Raw genomic sequence first — 22,526 nt, forward strand, 5'->3', positions numbered from 1 at the left:
TTGACACTGAACCCCAAATTTCTACTGATGCTGCGCCATCGGTGTGTGAATATGCATGAATGTTTATTGTCTGATGAGCAGGTGGCACCTTGTACGGCAGCCTCAGCCACTAGTGTATAAATGTGTGTGTGAATGGTGAATGGTACCTGTACTATGTAAAAGCGCTTTGAGTAGTCGTTGAGACTAGAAAAGCGCTATAAAAACTACAGGCCATTTACATTCTGATTACTTAATAGAGCAACAACAATTGTGGTGATGTTATAGTAGCTTAGAATACAAGAGAGCACTCGTGGAAATGAAAATATATATAGTAGATATAGTAGATCCAGTGTAATATAAGCGCTTTTCACACTAAACTTAGCCCCAAGCTAAGGGAGCATTTTCTTTTTTGTAAGAAAATATGCCCCATGTTCCCAATTCACATTACAAAATGAAGCTGCAGTACCAGTGAAACGCATCCCATAACCTCAGTATAGAATATGTAGATGTTGTCACCTTGTTTAAAGTTTGGTTGCAACCCCAGACACAGGAAATGACAAACTGTCTGCATGATTGGACTCACAAAAGCAAGTGAGAAGTAAGCATTGTATTTTTTCTTTGCCTTACTTAATTTTTTATCTTGGCGCAAAATAAATCAGCATAGTTATTGCAATATTGAAAATTAGGTGATTAAAAATGATAACAATATCTGAACACAATAGTAGTTGTGTAGTTTTAAATGTTGTCATCTACCACTCGTTATGGATCTAAAACAAAATCACAACAAACAACTTCAATTTTAATAAGTTTAGCATTTTTTCTGTTTTCATTTCTTAAGACTTTATGTGGCCTGTGGGCTGCAAAACTGTAAAATGGAGTTAACATCTCTAATAAATCGGAATATCTGTGTGTGTGTGTGTGTGTGTGTGTGTGTGTGTGTGTGTGTGTGTGTGTGTGTGTGTGTGTGTGTGTGTGTCTGTCTGTCTTTGAAATATCTCACGGCCCTTTGCTGTCATTCCCCCTCTCTCTCCTCTTTCATGTCTTCAGCTGTCCTATATTAATAAAGGCCTAAAAATGCCCAAAAAAAACAACAACACACAATGCTAAATAAAACACATCACATTCATTATTAATTTAACTTTTATTTTTCAGCAAATTGTATATCCAAATAAAATACACATTTTCTATATGCAAAATATTGGATATGTGGAAATATTAATTGGTCATGTGACAAGGGCTAGGAAGATAGAAATAAAGTGCAACACACAATTTATTTCTTACAGCAGCAAGTGCTCTACAGTGATTTCAATATGTTTCTACTTTTAAACTGGCCTCAAAAACAAACTACACAGTTGCCATACAATGTGTGTTTAGAGTATATATCCATTTACCAAATGGAAAGGCAGCGATTGGCAGAACAGGCAGCAGACACCCTGCAGTAGACACCACACAAACGAAAGCCAGACACTATATCTTATTAAGTTGCTGTGAGCTGTTAATTCACCACTTGTTTAACTGTGCTGCTAACTTATAACACTAATAAGAATACTGTCGGCAAAATACCCCCGCAAATCAAATCCATACTTTCAAATTAACCTTCAAGCCACTAAGCCTGTTTGGAAATAAACACCTCTGCTGAAATGTTAAATTTGTTAACAATAATAATGACGAGACGAGACAGCACCGCCGGCATTAAACACTGACTGTGGCGATATCAACATGTATCGTTGACGAAAAAGACAACACTAAAATGAAGTTCAACAAAAACTCAATTTATTTGCATTGCCTTCCACCTTTTCGTCTGTGTGGTTTTGCATATGAAGTGCTTTAAGGTCCTTCTGTAAGTCATTTTGGGGTACAATGGTTCTGGAGAAAGTTAAGAGCAGCAGGACCACAGACCAAGCTATTGGCCTGTTCCAAACAGGCACAATTTGCACTGTAGTTTGTTGCTACAAAAACTTCAGATACTAAGTGCAAAAAGGGGAAATCAAATGAACAAAAAACTGAAATATAACGCTGCATGTTCAATTGTGCTATAAAGATGACTTTGAAACTAGAGCCTGAGAAGGAACAAGCAATGCCAATAGTTCTCAACATGGGTGGAAAAAAACTTTCCAGTTCCTCTTAACACATAAACCATGTGTTGCTGTGATAACAAGAAAAAGAAAATGAACCAGGAACTGAACACCAGCAATTGAGCAAAACAGGATAATATTTTTATCTGTCAAAAAAGCCTAAAAATATGAGGAATTCAAAAGTTAAAAAAGTTATGAAGAACTAAAGCTTTTAGACAATGTGGCTCATGAGTCACCTTTATATGGCACTCTGGGACACAACTGCAGTGGCCGTAGTCCCAGACTGAAAGAGTACTTGTGTTGTGTAGGTATAAATTAGGGTAGTTTGACACCACCTTGTGGTCATTTATGGACATTTCTATTTTTTCTGCACCATGACTGGGGTCTAACAAGTCAAACAATAAAACATTCTCAATTAAACATCCTCATCTACAAATCAAACACACTTAAGATATCTGTAGTGAGTGCAATTCTTGTCTCCTCATCCACCTTTATTGCTGTGTATGTGTCGACCCATGAACAATATAGAAATCCTGTACTGTACATTCAACTTAAGCCCTTTAGAGATCCACCATTCAAAGAAGCATATTACACTGATCACTAGTCTCTACAGACACTTCACCAAGTTCAAATTGGTTTTAAGGAAAGAGTGACCAATTTTAGATTTTAATGACCCATTAAGCTCTGGTTCACTGCTTTGTATGAATGCCATATTGGAATATTTATTTGAAATACAAGGACATGTTCTGCTTTCATAACCAGACTTTAATGCTTGGTTTGCACTGCAAGCAGCCAGTAATGATACTACTAATGTGAAATATTTTCATTAAATCCTGGTTGAGTTTGAAATATTTGTGACAAACTTCTCATTGTTCATCTGACAGTATGCAGCTTACTGCTGCTGCAATTGACGACAGTACTGTACATGTTGTTATAGTGGTGGGTGGACAAGTTCAATTTAGTTCAGTTGCTAACTGCAAGCATGATAGAAATTCCATTATTTTTCAATTTTTTTTTTAAGTTGATTTGGTTAATCTGCTTGCGATAAACACAGCACATAAATAGCAGAAAGTGAATAAATTGTATCATTTAAGAAAATACAGATAATTGCCACGTTTTTGAAAATACACTCTTCTGAAAGAAAACTAATATCACAATACAAAAACACTGTAAAAAAAAAAATAATAATAATTACATGCATAATCCATAAAGATGTGTCCTCCAGTTTCAAGTTAATACTGCATGAATGTCCATATGATCATCCTGGCTTTTACAGAGTCTAACAGGCTTCTTTCTCATTATGTCATCTCTCTGGCTTCTGAATATCTTGTTTGACCTATTGGTGGTGCTGTGACTTTAGATTTTTTGGCTTTTGCAACACACTGTAGACTGTGTCAATTTGCGCTGTGAGTGATGAGTGCTGTGCCTCATCCTGTGAAGTCGATGCCTCTTGTACCTTCATGGGTCCTTTACTACTGTCACTCTTGCCTAGAGAGGAAGTCACGTTTGGTACCTGTAGAAAGCTGTAGACAGTATCTACTTTCTGACTTTGCTTGGGCCCCAACTCATCTCTTGGGCTGATGGTTGGGCTGCTGGTCTGGCAGGGCTGTGTGGCATCCACATTTTCATAACTGGCCTCAGCTTGACTGGAAGAAGAGGTAGAGACTCTAGGCACAGATTGTGCCTCCACTTGCTGGCTTTGTATTATCGGAGCAGTAGATGTCTCCGTCTACAAATAATGCAGTAAAATATGTTTTCGGTCTTTTTTTTAAAAAGGAAGTCACAGTCTATGACAAGACACCTAGCATTAAAGTAAAATTCAATTTCACATGTTGTAGACTTGTTATAGTTGTAATCACCTGAAACATTTCATTAAATAAGGAATACACCATCTTGTCAAAATTTTCTTATTTTAAATCCTCAGTGGTATCACAAAGATCAATTTAAAATATTGCTTTGTAAATCCAGCTTACCTGATGATTATATTCTGTTGAAAAAATGCCCTTAGTGACACACACGGCAAATGCACAGAGGGATAGACACACAATAACTACTATTACAATCATAGCGGGTTGTTCTGGTGCCTCTTCATACTCAGGGTTAGATACTCTAAAGCCTGGAAAGACATGGAAACACATTTTAGCAGATAGAACCCGGAACAACTTAATTATTAAAATGATGAGGTGGTGGCCTAAAAATGACCACGAAAGAAAAAAAATGAATATTACTGAATTTAAAGTAACTGTAACTGAGTGACCAATATATAAATAAATCACATAACACTTACACATTGCCTCTATGCTTTTAGAAACATTGTTTGTGCTGACGTGGTTGTTGCCACTGCAGATAATAGATGTGTTGTCAGTGAAGATGGTGATGTTGACCTTCCTAAATAATGATCTCTGATTCTGTTCAGTTCTGCAACTGTTTTCATCACAGACAGACGATGCCCAGTCATCCTGGATGGAGCAGTTGACTGTGATGTTGCATAATCCAGCAGACAGGTTGGAGTGCAGTCCTGACATCCTCATGACAGGTCTGAGAATAGTATCTGCAAAACCCGCCCAAGCAGATTAAATAAGGGCATTAGTGTAGGTTATTTGTTGGCACACTCTATCGGCAACTAGTAAGAATCACAACTTATTTCACACAGGAATTGCACATTTGCATCCACTATATTTGCATGTATAACTGCATTGGGAGTTTTTTTCATAATAATTTACTTACTGTCCACGGTTTTCCCCTTAAAGTACCTCAGTATTTGCCTATACTACATCAGCGCTGATGACACCAAATGTATTGTTGGGGCCACATGCTCTTTACACAGCATGCTCCACAAAACCCTCAAAACTGAGATCAGAGGAAACTATAAGAGCTTAAATAACAACTTTTCACATATTGTATGAAATACTAATATGACAATAAACAGGGATGTACAAAGGCTACAGGAGGCCAACAATCTTAAATCCTTACAGTGTATTTTACTTGGATCTTCATGTGATTCTTATTGGTAAACTAGACAGTAGACTTTTTTTGAAGTCACAATGAAAAGAAGTATATGCGTTTAAAGAGGTGGTTGATACATACACTCAACAAAATTATAAACGCAACACTTTTGTTTTTGCCCCCATTTTTTATGAGCTGAACTCAAAGATCTAAGACTTTTTCTATGTACACAAAAGAACTATTTCTCTCAAATATTGTTCAGAAATGTGTCTAAATCTGTTAGTGAGCACTTCTCCTTTGCCGAGAAAATCCATCCACCTCACAGGTGTGGCATATCAAGATGCTGTTTAGACAGCATGATTATTGCACAGGTGTGCCTTAGGCTGGCCACAATAAAAGGCCATTCTACTTCTACTTCCACTTCTACTTTACTGTATTGGGGGTGTCCGGGGGGGGTCTGAAAACCAGTCAGTAAAAAAAAAAAAAAAAGTTGCAGGCCTCTCTAAAATGTGCAGTTTTATCACACAGCAGAATGCCACAGATGTCGCAAGTTTTGAGGGAGCGTGCAATTGGCATGCTGACTGCAGGAATGTCCACCAGAGCTATTGCCCGTGAATTGAATGTTCATTTCTCTACCATAAGCCGTCTCCAAAGGAGTTTCAGAGAATTTGGCAGTACATCCAACTGGCCTCACAACCGCAGACCACATGTAACCATACCAGCCCAGGACCTCAACATCCAGCATCTTCACCTCCAAGATCGTCTGAGACCAGCCACCCGGACAGCTGCTGCATCAATCGGTTTGCATAACCAAAAGAATTTCTGCACAAACTGTCTGAAACCATCTCAGGGAAGCTCATCTGCATGCTCGTCGTCCTCATCGGGGTCTCGACCTGACTGTTCGTCGTCGTAACCGACTTGAGTGGGCAAATGCTCACAGTCGATGGCGTCTGGCACTTTGGAGAGGTGTTCTCTTCACGGATGAATCCCGGTTTACACTGTACAGGGCAGATGGCAGACAGCGTGTATGGCTTCATGTGGGTGAGAGGTTTGCTGATGTCAACGTTGTGGATCGAGTGACCCATGGTGGTGGTGGGGTTGTGGTATGGGCAGGCGTATGTTATGTTATGGACAACGAACACAGGTGCATTTTATTGATGGCATTTTGAATGCAGAGATACCATGACGAGATCCTGAGGCCCATTGCTATGCCATTCATCCACGACCATCACCTCTTGTTGCAGCATGATAATGCACGGCCCCATGTTGCAAGGATCTGTACACAATTCCTGGAAGCTGAAAACATCCCAGTTCTTGCATGGCCAGCATACTCACCGGACATGTCACCCTTTGAGCATGTTTGGGATGCTCTAGATCGGCGTATACAACAGCGTGTTCCAGGTCCTGCCAATATCCAGCAACTTTTTTTTTTTTTTTTTACACTGACTGGTTTTCAGACCCCCCCGGACCTCCCCAATACAGTAAAACTGCACATTTTAGAGTGGCCTTTTATTGTGGCCAGCCTAAGGCACACCTGTGCAATAATCATGCTGTCTAATCAGCATCTTGATATGCCACACCTGCAGTGATGGGAATAACGGCGTTATAAATAACGGCGTTACTTTTTTCAGTATCAAGTAATCAAATTAATTACTCTTCCCATCTTAATAACGTTGTTACCGTTACTGCCAAAAAATGCGGCGTTACTATATTTGAAGCTGTTTTTTTCATCAGACCAACTAGATCGCCGAGTCGAGAGGCAAATACTTTTTTTTTTACTGTTCTTCCTTGGTTAGTGGGCAGTGCATGACGCAAGCGCATAAATGCTGACGATTGGCTGAGGTTGAGTAAAATGTCATGGTGAGCCAATCAGAGGTAGAGTTGGGCGGGTGTTCGAAAGCACGCATAGTCAGACACACAACGAACAACACAAGCGAGTCAGTCAACGAGAGAGAGACAGGTATGGCGAAATCAAGGAGAGGGTTAACTTTTCCTGCTACAGATTGTCCACCGTGGTCAGAAAGAACAGGGGAGACACTTTGTTTCTCTCACTATATGACTCCAGAGTCGCCACTCGAAAGCTAATCGCCGTCACTCTCTCACTTATCCCTTGCTCTATCACCTACTCCCCACACACTCACTCACACACACACACACACACACACACACACACACACACACACACACACACACACACACCGGCTTGACACACACACCAGCGCACAAGTATAAAGATTAGGCCACTTTGCACAATAATGAGTGTATATATTTGTTATTTATTTTTGGGATAGTGCTTAACAAGCATAATTTAATTTTGCCCAGTTGTGGCCTGTTGAGGTGTTGTGTTGTTATTTGTATCGATCCACTATATAAATATAATATCTACATACATGGCATTTGATTGGAGGCTAGTCTCACTTTGTCCCACAGCAACATTAAAATAGTTTAGATTTGTGTACATTGTTTCTGTTAATAATGTATTGTATTAAGTGTCCATTTCATTATAATATTAAGATTTATCATAAATAATTGAACATGCACATGTATTTTAAGTTCCATTAAAGAGGGGTGGAGGTGGGGTCACATTTGAGCATTTAAAAATGTACTTGAAAGTAACGCAATAGTTACTTTCTGAAGTAACTAGTTACTTTCATAATTTGTAACTGAATAACTAATTTAGTTACTTTTTGGAAGAAGTAACTGTAACTAATTACTTTTTAAAAGTAACTTGCCCAACACTGCACACCTGTGAGGTGGATGGATTTTCTCGGCAAAGGAGAAGTGCTCACTAACACAGATTTAGACAGATTTGTGAACAATATTTGAGAGAAATAGTTCTTTTGTGTACATAGAAAAAGTCTTAGATCTTTGAGTTCAGCTCATAAAAAATGGGGGCAAAAACAAAAGTGTTGCATTTATAATTTTGTTGATGTCTTGAAAGGTTTGAGGAAATCTCAGAACTATACACATCGTTAGGACTTCCATACTAATCTTGGATGAAGAAATCTGCAAACAAATAAGACCCATACACTGGCTAAAGACAAAGTAGTATTTAGAACTTACCTTCAACAATTAGTCTGTGAATTTCACCTGATTCTACAACATGAGAATCAGAGCCTAAAATGACATATGACATTTTATAGTCGCCACTGTCTGTCTCAGTGAGTTTGTTGATACACAAGGAGTGGTCACTTGAATTATAATCCACTTTGCCTTTGTAATTAGGCGTGACGTTTTCTTTGAAAACAATTAGTTTATTATTAAAACTCCACTTGACGTCTTGAAATGGTGGCGATCCTCCAACTTTTAAACATAAGGAGCCATTTTTCACTCTGTAGTGCCTCATTGGTGGGTCCTCTGCTGTAATCCCTGACAGGAAATAAATAAATTGTTTTAAAATACATTAGAGATTATACAGATTATATAAAACAACAAAATGAATTACTATAGTTATGCTGCAGACACACACATTCACATGAACATATCACCAGGGGACTATGGTCTAATAGAAACACTGCATTGAACGAATCAACAAGTGGATGTGCCAGAACTGTCTTAAATTAAATGAAGACAAAACTGAGGTGGTTGTTTTTGGAGCCAAAGGGTTAAAAGTCAGCGCTCAGCTTCAATTGGCAATGTTAAAAACAACAGACAAAGCCAGAAATCTTTGTGTAGTCATGGACTCAGACCTGAATTTCAACAGCCACATTAAGACAAATACAAAGTCAGCATACTATCACCTTGAGAATATATCAAGAGTTAAAGGACTTACAGTATGTCTCAGCAGGATTTGGAAAAACTTGTCCATGTTTTTATCTTCAGTAGATTAGACTACTGTAACAGTGTCTTTACAGGTCTTCCTAAAATCAATCAGACAGCTGCAGCTGATTCAGAAGGCTGCTGCTCGAGTCCTCAAGAAAGTAGACTCCAGTTCTGAAGTCTTTACTCTGAATTCCTGTCCCTCAAAGAATTGCTTTCAAAATAATTATGTTGGTTTATGAAGCACTGAATGGTTTAGGGTCAAAATACATTTCTGATCTGCTACTACACTATGAACCATCCAGACCTTTTCGTTTTTTATGTTCCACATATCTAGAACAAACTCCCTGAAAACTGCAGGTCCGCTGCAACTCTCTGTTCTTTTTCAATCAAGGCTGAAGACTTTTCTCTTTGATGCAGCTTGGGTTAACTAATTGTTTCTTATACTGCACTGTAACTTTTATTCTTGTCTTATTCTATTTCTGTTTTATATTGTTTTACTGTTTTTAACTGCTCTTTAATGTTTAATGTAAAGCACTTTGAATTGCCTTGTGCTGAAATGTGCTATACAAATAAAGCTGGCTTGCCTTACATTACAGCATATTACTTTAAAAAAGTTAAATGCATCATGCATGATGTTAGGTCAGTTTTGCCTTCTTCCAACTAATGGCAAATGCAAACTGACCTGTAATAAAGCTGTAGTAAAGATGCTGCAAATTTTCTGCTAAATTATTAACATTATAATCAACCAAGTGTAATGTATGTCATGCAGCTAAAGGTTATGTTGTAGGGAACACTGTAAGGCTCCTACAGTATTCTTGTGAGCACTTTTAGGAGTAAAATGTCAATAAAAAAAAAAAAAAGATCTTAGAAAGCAAAAAAAAATGTTTTTGTAATACTGTACAAGAACCAGGAGCACAAAGGCTGAATTAATACATTTAAACACCCAAAAGCAGCTTTGTAACTTCGTCAAAACTCCAAAATGAATACATTTTCTGCAGTAAATTAGAAACACCTACTGCATTAAGAAAACAAAGGACTTCACTGAATTAAATATAGTGTTACAGCCTGTTTCTTAATGAAACCTTATAAAATAGTTTAAAAACAGATTAACTGTTTTGGACATATACATGAAAATGGCAATACAATTTGTATTTGTCTTACCTGCAATAATCCAACAACTCAGAAGAAGAAGCATTTTCAATCTGCTCAAAATGCTTTGCTATGTATGTTTAGCGCATGTAAAATTGTTAAACAGGAAACAGTTTTGTAGGGTAGATATAAGCTATTCTTCAAAGGGCAGGAAGTGCAGCTGTCACCTTTAAAAAAACATGTTCCAGTGAGAGAAAACTAAAACATAATTTGTTTAATTTAATTTGAATGCAACCCACATAGCCTAATCCCAAAGTACACTGTAAAATTAACGTTGCTCTTTATCCACCATCCCTCATTTGAGATACAAGATATTGGGTAAAAAAAGATTTTTTTGGTTGCAGTAATGTTACCCTATCTTATTTTACAAACTCAGCATACAACCCTACCTTCAGCCACAAATATTCATGTATGATGTTGAAACCAAAACTCTTCCATGCATCACTTCTCAGATGTCTGGTGTCATGGTTAAATGATCAGCACAGCTGGATTTGAACATTACAGATTGAAGATTTTTCTTCAGTCTTTCTCCTGCTATTTCACCATCACTCTCTTATACTGTGATCAAAGAAGCTGAGATGTTTTCTATTTGTCCTAACAATTGTATTAATTATCTGTGTGTGTGTGTGTGTGTGTGTGTGTGTGTGTGTGTGTGTGTGTGTGTGTGTGTGTGTGTGTGTGTGTGTGTGTGTGTGTGTGTGTGTGTGTGTGTGTTGATGTGAGCATATTACCTGTAGGTTTGGTTGGGTTTTAAAAGCATTGTACTGTACAAACAACGTAACTGTAGGGTTTTTGTTTGGTATGTGCAGGAAATGGAGCCGGTTTTCAAATTAAGTGGGTCAATCTACTTGAATCTAAAAGAGTGTCATTTGTTGAACTCATGGAATTTACAGATACACTTTTAACCTGAAAGAAAAATGCACCATGGTAATACTATAAGATGAGGGACAGTAACTTGGTCACTACAATGCCATGGCAAGGGGGTGACCAAATGACCATGACGTACTTACTTTGTATTTTTATAAATAATAAACTCTGCACCCAACCACCCTAGGCCGTGTCTATGATGCCATGGACTGAGTTTAGACTAGAATAATAGGGGCTTTTACGTTTGTCACTCATGGTAGCAACCACAGAGTTAACAAAAGTGAAAGTATTACAACTATTATAACTGCTAACAAACATTACTGCACAAATTAAATTCAGACACATTCACTTATAGCTGGATCTTCTTTTAGTTTTTACATAGGCTAACTGACACAATACTCATTTAAAATAAATAATATTGATACAAAATATCAATAAACTTTTAACAAAATAGGATTCGAAATACATTCTGGCATAAACATTTCTCATATGCTACAATTAATCCCTGTGATACATTATCTGCAATATAACGCTAGTAATTTTACCTGTTAGCTAGTAATAGCGAGTAGCTTAGCCTACATAGCTTTCACCTAACATTAAACTAATGTTTTGTGCCTTAGCTTAAGCTAGTGCTAAAAACTCAAATTTAGAGTAATATTGATGGAATTTATGTAGTTTATTGCTATGATAAAACAAGCTTTTTTAATATAGTGATATTCAGTAGTAAAGTGATGTTATAAAATCATTTTCATACCACCATCCTGAAATAATGTGTCACCACTGCGTATTGATGCTTTAATTGGTCAAAGGAGCCAGGGATTTACAGGTTTGTCCAATCAAGTTTCTTTGTAGGCTGGGTGTTTGTTGTACTAACTGCTGGAAGTACTGCTCCTCTGAATATTAGTAAATCTTAATTTAAAAAATCAAGTGAAATTAATGCAATTAAAAAGCTTCATACAATGAAATACTCCAGTATTTATAAGTCACCATCAACATGTAAAATGTGATGATGATGAATAAACATGTTAGTGATGTTTTGGACCTTTTATCTTTGATAATGTATAATCGCCTATGGAGGCAATTCAAACAGGAATCATTTTTGTTTTTATGCACACACGTATAGACATGTTGTAATAATACATTTATTAAAACAGACACTTAAAAGTGTTTACTTAAAAAGTTAGACCAATGTGAGTCACCCATATACAGTATACAGTAGGCTTTACAGTATAAACAAGCACAACCTCTCACCAGACACTGATATTAAAATATTTTCAGTTGTATTTTTCATTGGGCTTGTCTGGAGCAGCAGAGGATTTGATTTGAATCTCTATCAAGAGTACACATTTAAAACAGATCATATTATACTGATTTAATGTTTAGTTGGCCGAAAAGAATAGAAAACGTTCCTAGCAATCGTTATCTTTTTGTAAAACCATTTCTGATATGTCTCATATTTTGTCACCAAGGAATTCAACTAGTCCCCTTGAACAAGTACCATAATTTGATTTCATTTTGATGCATCTTTCACCATTTCAATGTAGAATAAAAGATGGCATTTACAGAAATAACATTGACAATATATTGAAAATGCAGAGTTGTGTGTCAAATGTCAGGACATAATGATATGAAAAATATTTGTATACACTGTACAGAGGTAAATTAACAAACACATACTGTGCATGACATTTAAGAAAGGTTCATACATTTACAAAATTACCCATTTTCAAGCATAAAAACACATTCACAAACCCCAAACATAACCATTTATTTATTACAGTGCATTAAGTATCAATTAGTTCAGTTATTCCCCTTAGAAATGCCACTTTTCTTTCAAGTTAAAGTGCTTTTAGTAATTTTACTAAACATATTTACCCCAATAAACAAGAAAATACATTTATATCAAAAACACAATATTTCCAGGTGCAACAAGTAGCAATGTTGTTAGAAACTATTGGGTACATAAAATATAATACATTCCTTTAAATCCTTTGTTAAAAAAATAATATGGTTCCAGTATTTTCGCCACCTTTTTGCAGGTATTTTGTTAAAGTGCTCATATTATGCTCATTTTCAGGTTCATAATTGTATTTAGAGGATATATCAGAATAGGTTTACATGGTTTAATTTTCAAAAAACACCATATTTTTGTTGTACTGCACATTGCTGCAGCTCCTCTTTTCACCCTGTGTGTTGAGCTTTCTGTTTTAGCTACAGAGTGAGGCATCACACTTCTCTTCCATCTTTGTTGGGAGTCGCACATGCGCAGTAGCTAGGTAAGGACTACTAGCCAGTCAGAAGCAGAGTATGAGGGCGTACCACGCTAGTAGCTAGGCGAGCATTATAACATGGATTACAAAGTGACGCACGTTCGTCATGGAAGTAAAGGCTGGACTACAATAGAGCTGTTTGGAGCAGTTTGTGAATAGTGTTTTCTTTTGGAGATGGTAAGTCCCTTTGGGGTGGACTTTGGGCTTTTTCACTTTGTAAACCTATAACATGCACAAAAAAAAGATATATAACACAATAAAGGAAAGGGGAAAAAGCCAAAAAGCATACTATGAGCACTTTAAATTAAAAAAGGGAAAACAGTACTGTGATTCAGTGATAAACAACCGTTTATCACACGTTTATCTACCCTGCAAAAATCATCTAATCAAGTCAATTTGTCTGTAGTTGAGGTCTTCATTTCTTATAACAGAAATAGAATTATACACTTTTTTCTAGTTTCTGAAATCAAGTTTCACCTTTTCAATGGAATTGCATTGCTAGGCAACAGCTTGGACCCTTGTTAAAGGTGCTCTAAGCGATGTTGAGTGACGTCACTTCTTGTTGACGTTCGAAGTATTTTCAAACAAAACGGAGGCTAGCTCGCCCCTCCCTCCTCCTCATCCTGAACACTGTTTGTTTGTTATGTTTCGTGGTGCAGGTTGGCGCAGTTTGTTTTTGTTTGTTTGTGGAGCCTGGGCTGTCTACAGAGACCGCGTTTTTTTTACAGTGTGTTCAGGGGACAGTCAGCTTGCGGATAGAGAGGAAATGTTTGCTGTATGTGACAAAAAAAAATTGTAGCCTAAAAAAACGTGTGACATCGCTTAGAGCACCTTTAACTTGTGATTTCAATTACATACACTGGAACTGGAAATCAGCATGTGTACATTTAGAATGTTTACTGTATGTTTACAACTGGGAAATGGTCTATTCCTTCTTGGTCCAAGGAAGAGATACTCATTTCTAGAATATTCTTGAAATAAGTTGATTTCTATTGAAATCTAATAAAAAAAATTCTACAACCCTGGTACTCATAGGCGTAATTTATAAGGGGGATGAGAGAGTTACAACCCCCCAATAATCAAAACTGGCCAGTGCAACTCAAACCTAAAACCTATAATTTCCTTTATACAAATGAAGGCATTTGCACCATAAATTGATGCAGAAAAGGCACAAATTGTTGCAGAAAAATTCACCAGAATGCAGAAAATGAAAGTGAAATTTGTTTTGATGAACCCAAAAGTTATGTCCGGTGCTAAATTATCAACAGAAATGACTTGATAAGATGAAGGATTTTGCAGTGTTTAAAGCATCCTCCAGTTACAGTAAATCAAGTCCTTTCCAAAAAAAGAAAAGAAAAATGAATATAAGAGTAGTAAATGTCTCTATGGATGACTTAATGTTGTGCTGTACATTTGTAGGCCTACATGTTGGGTTTGTAACTCGCTTCCTTTGAAGGTGGTTGCAGACACAGATATCTTCAGACTCGTTGTTCAAGGTGTTTATGCGTAGGCGCTGTGTTTTGTGGAGGAGATGTTTTTATCAGACAATGTGATCTCAGTTTCAAATCAACTTTCCATTACCACTTCCTATCTCTCTCTTCCCTCAGACATTACTAATACGCACACTATGTGGGCTGCTATCTCTGATGCGCCCCCTGTCTCGCCCCTTCTGTTCCCCCCTGTAGTTCTCCTCCAGTTGCATCTTCTCTGGGTCCGTCCCGGCCTCCATGCCGCCTTGGTGACGGGATGCCTGTGATGGCGGGCTCGGTGGCAGGGCCTGCTTGAAGAGCGGCGGGGTTTTGGTTTTGGCCACTTTGTCGAAGAAGGCGAAATCGGCCACATATTTCCCTGAGGGAGACAGGGAGACGACGGGGGGAAACTCGTAGCCCCAGAGGATCTCGTCCGGAAGGTAGGATGTTCGAACCTGACAGGTAGCAGAGGTCGGCTCAACCGTGGCGCTCATTATCACCAGCAGCTCAAAGTCAGCCAGCTCCGGGTCTGTCCAACCACCACCTGGAGGACAGAGGAGACCGGCGGTTAAACAACAAACAAAACAAACAAAAAATAATTTTATAAAGCAAGCCATATGTACTTATATTAGTTTCTTTCTTTCCAGGCGGGAATTGGGTTGTTTTAATATACTAATATATATACAGTTTTAATACAGTACAAACGTATTGCAGAAAAAACAAAACTGATGATTATCCATCACAGGAGACAAAAAAGGGAGAAATAACTTAATGAAAGAGGAATTCATACTGAATAATGAACTTATAAGTATTATGGCAAACATGTAACAGTTGCTTTTGAGTCTTGTGTTCTCCCTCTTGACACATTTAAGTCCACTCCTTTTAGTTTGTTTTGGTCTCCACTAACTCCTAAAGGAAGTATATGTAACAGCTACATGGTCCACTTAGTTCACCAGCTAGTAGTTTGGGTTTGTTTAAACTTTTCCGTTGATAACAGCTGGCTGGTACAGCTGGAAACACGGTTGATGAGAACACATTTGCGGTTCAGAAAACCATAACAATGAGCTAAAATAAACTGAAATGCCACACAGAGGGTGGCAAAGTCAGGTGATAATTCTTCGGGGGGTTGTACCTACAACTGACCCTTTCACATTACACATTACATTTATTTGATACAATGTCAATATACATTAAGCAGCAATATCAAGTAGCAGTGTTTTGGCATATTTGATTTGGCCTCAATGGAGCTCTGTTAATTTTCTCATTGTCAATGATGTGTTTGAATTATCGCATTCAGCCTGCATTGTATTTTGAGGTCAAATCCCACTTGCTTTAAAAGAATGCAAGCCATAGGTTACACATGTATTCATTCAGTAAAAGACTCACACAAACATGCGCGCACACACACACACGCATTAGCACATCCTGAAATTTCCAAAACATAAAATCTCGGCCTGATTCCAAAAACATCGGATCTCACACACAAACACACAGACTCACACAGAACTCATTTTTGAATTTTAAACAAACAAACAAATTTAAAGCTGCCACATGTTGGAAAAATCTCCAATCAAAAATGTTTATTACATTTTAAAAACACATGCAGAATATACTTGTCATTCACCAACACACAACCCCAAACCCACAAAGGACACATTAGAAGACGTACGCACTCAAACAAGCACACACCTGCATCAACAGGCCTCACTCAGAATGCAGACTCTGTCATCTGTCTAAACAGTCCTTACCCCAACCCAGACCCAGTACCGCCCCCACCAAGGCAAAAACACCAGGTTTCGCAACCACTTGTACTTACTGCGACAAACTTGGTTGAGGGATTCTTTATATTGGCTTATTGTGGGCGGTGCATAGGGCTCCATCTGCATTCATGTGGTGAACTTCCAATCATCTTTGTTATCATAAACAGGGATGCTACTGCTGCATGGGTTGCCATGAAATTTGGTACGGAAATACACGTTCCCCCTTGGGATGAATTGTAACAACTTTGGTGACTGTCTTACTTTTCATGTTGCGCCACCAACGGGTACTTTTTTTTTTTCCAGTACTGTGGTTTATGACCAAAAACCTGCTAAACTGACTCACCTTTGCACCTTTCTCAATCGACAAGCATTTTTTTTTAATCATCAACCACACAGAGATCTCTCAGTTCGGAAATGAAAAAGTTTCAACGATGAAGTTTGCAACAGTGTGCACACACTTAGATTTTCTTGATCAGCCTTGTGTGGTACAGTGGCACACACTGTTGCACTGGAAGCCACTTTTCAATGTTCCTATCAAAGCAGTTCCCTGCTTAAATGTAGTACATGCTGAGAACATAAAGCAAGCTCTGCAAGCAGCTCTAAAGCTCTGTTCAAAGAACCAGTGAGCACAGAAGCATGCTCAGTCATGAGTGTTATAATGAATGTAAGAAGTGCAAACTTTTTTTAAATGTCCATTAGGGACATCCATCCATCCATGATGTATATGTAATTATCATGCCCAGCATCGCAGAGAGCTGTGGAGCCTATCCCAGGTCAAACTGGGTTAGAGGAAGGGTAGTCTTACTTTGCCAGACCCTCCTCCAAAGCGCACATAGTATTCAGGGATGGGAGCAAAACATGCTCTGGTTTATTGGCATTTCATTAAACCAATTACAATCGTCTTGGGCGGTGCTAAGCACCGGAGAAAAGCCTCGGTGCCGCTGCAAAATAGGCTCGGAAGGAACTTGTTTTGGTGGAACATGTGTACGTTTAAAAGTTGTTATAGTCATGCTACAGAAAACTCAGATTGGACAAATAGTCTAGCTAGCTGTCTGTATCAATCCCAGAAGTGGAACGTCAAGGATATAGACTAGAGGAAGGGTAGTCTTGCTTTGCCAGAGGAGGGTCTGGCTAGTCCAGATTTATGTAACAACGAAACAACCTAGATGAAACATAACAGCAACAACAACAGAGTTGTGTTACAGTCAGTGCTTAGAAAAGGTATTACTGTATGGACAGTATTATATAAGCTGTAACACAATCCCTTAAATATGGCTACAGTTAGAACAAATTATGAAGGGGAGGTTATGATGACTAAAAGAAATTAAAGTTGAAGTTAAAGGGCAAAGCATAAAGGTGCAGTAATTACAGGACATAAGGAAATGAAAGGACAATAATACATCAGAAAATCAAGTGTGTCAAGTGAGGCAAAGAAAATAAGCCATGTACAGTAAATGAGTAGTGTGAATGTAAATAAAGCTGTGATCAGAGTCCGTCAGTACTGTTTCCATTGCTGAGAGGTCTGTGCTGCTGTAAGTGGATCTGTGCGGGATTTGTGTCAGCACCCCGGACTGTACAGCATTGTGCTCTAATGAGGGGTGTCTCTGCCGATCTCTCTCACACACATTCCAGCCAGAGAAACCCTCTCCTCCAGTGCCAAACCAGCCCCACTCTGGACTGTAAGAGGTAGCCAAGCACGCAGCACATGACCGTAAATACCAATACACCTACATACTGTACACATACGTACATACTGAATGTACACACAGTTATTCTCAAGAGACGTATGATACTTTGGTTTCAAATAAAGACATTAACCATTTCATGTAACACATTACACCTTTTGCAATTAAATGATTGCTGGTAGTACATGACTGTATGCTTATGAAATTTTCTTGGACAGCTCCCCTCTGAGCCAAGTACATTGTGTTGACTTATAATTGTAAAAATGATATAAGCAAAATCCAAAATAAGTAAGTGCCCATGCCATGTACACAGTGTCCTTTAGCCTCAACTGAGTTACACTAAACTGTCAAACAACAGTTATACTGTAGGCTGTAAGTGGAATAGTTTAAGTAGTTTTCCTGTTGATATTTGTGTATCAGACCTGCCATATAACTTGACGTTAGAGCCATGACCTACCTTTTACTGCCCAGGCCCTTAGGGGGCTGTTGTCGTCAATGATGTGGTAGAAAGTCAGGGGGATGATGAGGAAGGGACTGTCGCTCGACGTGTCCACCTGGAAAGGCACATTTCGCTGGTCTAGCCTCACAGTCTCGCCCTCCTTTGTCAGGGACGTCTGAAGCAACTTCCCCGTCACCTGGGAGCCAAGATGGAGTCAGTAAATGTAGCCAAGAGGTTGCAGAAGGCATCCTGTAACCAAAAGGCCCCAGGTTTAATACCTGCAACGGCCAATATCTTCATCAAAGGTGATCTATCCTTGAGCATGAAGTGCTCAGTCACTAAATGTGTAATTTACTACATTTCATACCAGTCAGAGTATAGAGCAAGCACTATACTAGAGCTTATGGTTGTCATAAAAGTTTTTTTTTTATTCAATTCATGGGCTTCCAGGTAAGCTTATATATCTATCATGGCATTGCATCCAATCAAATGCTGTGCAGGTGTAATCAATAACAAAGCAAACATCAGGTGCATTAAAAACTGTAGGTATTTTAGCTTGTAAATACTTTTACAAAAGCAACATGCATACCTGGCATCCTAACAGCAGGCTTTTGCGCATGTTGGCCACTCGGATCATGAGGCAGGGCCGGCCCTCATGATTTGCCACAACAGCATGTTGACTAAACTTCACTGTCTCACCTCTCTTCTTGGGACGAGCGACCTAAAAGAGCAGGAAAACATGTCAAATTCTTGGAAAAAAAATCATATATAATGATTCCTTTTATACATACTATAAACTCTTCACATATAACCTTAAGTAATCATCTACAGGACTTCTGATATCTCTGTTTAAGACAACCTGACATACAGTAAGATATACAATACATGGAAGAGTGAAATTACAGGGCCATATAAATAGAAGAAAGGTTGTTTGGCTGTAAGTGAAAAGATAACCCTTCTTTTAGATAAGACAGGTAAGAGTTGCAATACTCGGCATGGTGACAATCTGTAAGCATAACTGATAAGTTGATTGCTAAATCAAATACTGATAGGCAGCTGTACTGATATAAGGGGTAAAGGAAGGGCATATTAGGGTGAGGGGGTTTGAGGAAGCAGCCATGCACTGCAACATCACAGGAAGAACATATAAGATGTCTTTGGTGAAATAAACTTCAAACTAAAAACTACATCAGACTACCTTTGCAAGGAAAGTGCCGGTGATGAAAATCTCCATCACCATGGTGATGACCAGCTGAAAGATGAGCAGGATAATGGCGGCAGGGCACTCCTCGGTGATGCACCGGAAACCATAGCCAATTGTGGTCTGAGACTCCAGAGAGAAGAGGAAGGCTCCCGTCAGGGTCTTCACCTCCATTACACATGGAGTATGGTTGGAGGGGGGGTCAAACTCTGGAGGAAGAGAAGAAGAACAGAAGATCTTAGGTTTGAGGGTGTAAACAAATTACCAAGGAACATTTTGTTCCCTCTCTTAATGTTCTGTCGGATCTTTCTCATGCCCTTTCTGCAATGTAAAACCGTATGCCTGTGTGTCTTTCTTCATTGTTAACACATTCACAAAAAAAGCACTGTATTTGTACTGCATAGGTCATTTTTTCACAGAAGGCCTGAGGACATGGACTTTTTATTTTATTCAGATGTACGCAGTTAAAGGGACAATAAGCAAGATGTTTATATGACTTTTATATATACAGTATGGAGGGCTGATGATGTTGCCAATACCAATAACTCCTACTATTTTTCCTCTGTTTGGTCAACACTCTGAATGAATGGCGCTGGATGAAAGGGATCAGGGATAACCAAACTATGATTTATCCTGAGGTTTCACTTAAAGCTGTGGCAGGCACTTTGTTTTTGGCCTTGTTGTGAAAAAATTCCATAATAATCTTTCAGCATATTGTAATTCAAGTGGTCTGAGGGAAAACTAGACTTCTGCACCTCCTCTTGGCTCTGTTGTCAGGCTTTAGATGGTCAATCACAGGTCATTTCAGAGAGAGGGGGCGTTCCTATTGGCTGCTCTGTGCGTCTATTGCCCGTGTGACAGAGAGAGAGGAGAGGGATAGTAGTAGTAGGTAGTTCTTCAGTGGATGGATTGATGAACGTTTTCTGATCTAGGCCGCTGACTGGGTTGTCTTATTCACAATTTGTGGGTTGGTAGGCACTACCAGGGGCGTAGCACTACATTCTGGGCCCTGTAGAAAGGCATTCTCTATGGGCCCCTCCCCAATCCACAGCTATTCATTCTAGTATCTTTTTGGGCCCTCCTCACATGAGGGCCCTGGGTACTGTGGTAGAAATTCTAATATCTAGGTGAGATCTGAAATAAAACTTCATTCAAGCAAGTCTTTTAAGTATTTATTCTTTGCGCAAAGAAGGTTCAGTTCTTCCTGAGAGTCTGAGAGAACGAACAAAGAGTCTTGGAGAATCACTTGCTTATTAACCCTCTATATAAACCAATTTTCCACCCCCAGTCCGACGGCCCTGGGCTCTACAGTTACCCAAATGTATGTGTACAAGCACCGAAAATGACTTTTTCATGATATATCCCCTTTAAATCCATGAATGTCAACTACACAGTGGAGGGGAAAAAAAGGAAAAGTCAGGAGATCACCAAAGTCATTAGGCTTCATCCTCCTAGTTTCCTTTCTTCTCTCCTCTGAATCTCCACCATTCTACATCCCTCCTCCTTACCCAGTAGATCTCCATGCACCAATGCCACCAGGTACCAAAACACTCCGAACACAAACCAGGTCCCAGCAAATGTGGCAGAGAAAAGGAAGAACTTGTAGCGCCATTGCATGTCCAGGAAAGTGGTCCAGAGGTCGCGAAGGTAGAGCGCCCCTCGTCCACTTATGTGCTCAATGCGCACATTGCTTCGCCCGTCTTTGGAGAGGACGCGGCGCCTCCTTCGCAGAGCATTGGGCCCTCCAGCTAGTGCTCCTCCTCCACCTGCACCAGCACCTCCGGTCCCCGCTGGGGAGCCCAGCAGGGGCTTGGTGATGTCAGTCTGCGTCTGGGAGTGGCATACTTTCTGAGGGGAGGAGCCTTCAGAGGAGGGTGGAGTGGCTGAGGTCATGGCGAGCACTACAGTTGGTTGGAGACAACAGGATGTAAGGAGAAGAAGCAGAGTAGGTAAAGGGGGTATACATGAAAAGGGCAAAAAAGGATATTTGTATGGGCAGTAAGATCAAGCAAACAGCAGGAGAGTCCATATGAACAGGTGCAGGATGTATGAAAAAAGGAGAAAAAAAGACATTTAATAACCACATGAATTAAAAAAAATGGCAGGGTGGAACATTTGGGAGGTGAGGGAGATGACGATGGAGAGAATAAGAAGAATAAAAAGGGGATTTGAAGCACATTTTTCAACTGGTCACTGTTGTGGCTATCCACGACAAGTCCCCTTTTTCCTTTCAATGGAGGCAGCTGGCCTTGTCAAAATAAAAGCCTCCTTTCAACATAAAGGCACAGCTGCTCTTTCACATTAAAAGTGTGATAGTGGAGGCTCATTCACGTGTCAGTTGCACAAGACGGCTACTGAATTAAGATGAGGAGACACTAATAGGGACTGTTATTCCACATTAAAGAGATTAAGACAAGGAGTCTTTAAATTTGAATCAAGGACACTGAGGACTTCTACTGGGCCACCCTCTTCTATTTTGCCGAAAGCTGTTTTCATATTCTAACCTTTACTTTTTGGGCTGCTTTTACTTGAATAAAGAACTCAATCATGCAGCATTTGCAGCAGATGTGACAAGCAGATGTGCATTGTTAAAATCAGGTCTAGGTTTTGAGAGTTGTTCAGCTGTGGAGAACTGTACAAAAAGCTGACTTTTGTGTAGTTTAGATTGAAATCCCAATAATACAATAATATGTGCACAAAGCAAGGTTCATAAAGAAATTGTTTTCCCAGTTTAGTGAGTAAAAACTTGACTGGCGTGCACAGAGCCCTGACGTTAACCCCCATCCAACAGAGATGAACTGGCCATATAACCCAATATCAGTGGCTGACCTCAGTGACTATGTTGTGGCTGAATGGGAACAAATCCTTGCAGTCAAGTTCCAAAATCTTGTAAAAAACCTTCCTTGACAAGTGGAGGATGTCAT

At 39.1% G+C, this 22,526-nt stretch overlaps 2 protein-coding genes across 2 annotated transcripts; both read right to left on the bottom strand.

Moving 5' to 3' along the window:
* Window positions 1-1,730: 1,730 nt before the first annotated feature.
* Window positions 1,731-10,322, bottom strand: LOC144534284 (uncharacterized). The gene is made up of 5 exons (XM_078276124.1): window positions 9,924-10,322; window positions 8,064-8,369; window positions 4,342-4,605; window positions 4,028-4,170; window positions 1,731-3,783 (listed from the first exon to the last, which is right to left on the bottom strand). The coding sequence occupies exons 1-5, from the start codon at window positions 9,955-9,957 to the stop codon at window positions 3,391-3,393; spliced, it is 1,140 nt and encodes a 379-aa protein (XP_078132250.1). The 5' UTR covers window positions 9,958-10,322; the 3' UTR covers window positions 1,731-3,390.
* Window positions 10,323-11,900: 1,578 nt separating this feature from the next.
* On the bottom strand, window positions 11,901-21,495 carry kcnj10a (potassium inwardly rectifying channel subfamily J member 10a). Its single transcript, XM_078276388.1, has 5 exons — window positions 21,111-21,495; window positions 19,600-19,811; window positions 18,991-19,122; window positions 18,420-18,597; window positions 11,901-15,061 (listed from the first exon to the last, which is right to left on the bottom strand). Exons 1-5 carry the CDS (start codon window positions 21,493-21,495, stop codon window positions 14,652-14,654), a joined length of 1,317 nt encoding a protein of 438 aa, XP_078132514.1. The 3' UTR covers window positions 11,901-14,651.
* Between the last annotated feature and the right edge of the window lie 1,031 nt (window positions 21,496-22,526).

Source organism: Sander vitreus, chromosome 19, assembly GCF_031162955.1.
Source record: "Sander vitreus isolate 19-12246 chromosome 19, sanVit1, whole genome shotgun sequence".
In the NCBI taxonomy this organism is placed as follows: Eukaryota; Metazoa; Chordata; class Actinopteri; order Perciformes; family Percidae; genus Sander; species Sander vitreus.

Bases quoted from the DNA above. Each gene is read 5' to 3' on its own strand.
- LOC144534284 (XM_078276124.1), bottom strand. From the start codon at position 9,957: ATGCTTCTTCTTCTGAGTTGTTGGATTATTGCAG. The intron at 4,171-4,341 runs GTAAGTGTTATG...ATGTCTTTCCAG, and splicing joins TAAAAGCATAGAGGCAATGT to GCTTTAGAGTATCTAACCCT. The intron at 3,784-4,027 runs GTAAGCTGGATT...CATTATTTGTAG, and splicing joins CAACAGAATATAATCATCAG to ACGGAGACATCTACTGCTCC.
- kcnj10a (XM_078276388.1), bottom strand. From the start codon at position 21,495: ATGACCTCAGCCACTCCACCCTCCTCTGAAGGCTCCTCCCCTCAGAAA. The intron at 19,812-21,110 runs GTAAGGAGGAGG...CTCTTCCTCCAG, and splicing joins GGTGCATGGAGATCTACTGG to AGTTTGACCCCCCCTCCAAC. The intron at 15,062-18,419 runs GTAGGTCATGGC...TCTGTCCTCCAG, and splicing joins AAGGGCCTGGGCAGTAAAAG to GTGGTGGTTGGACAGACCCG.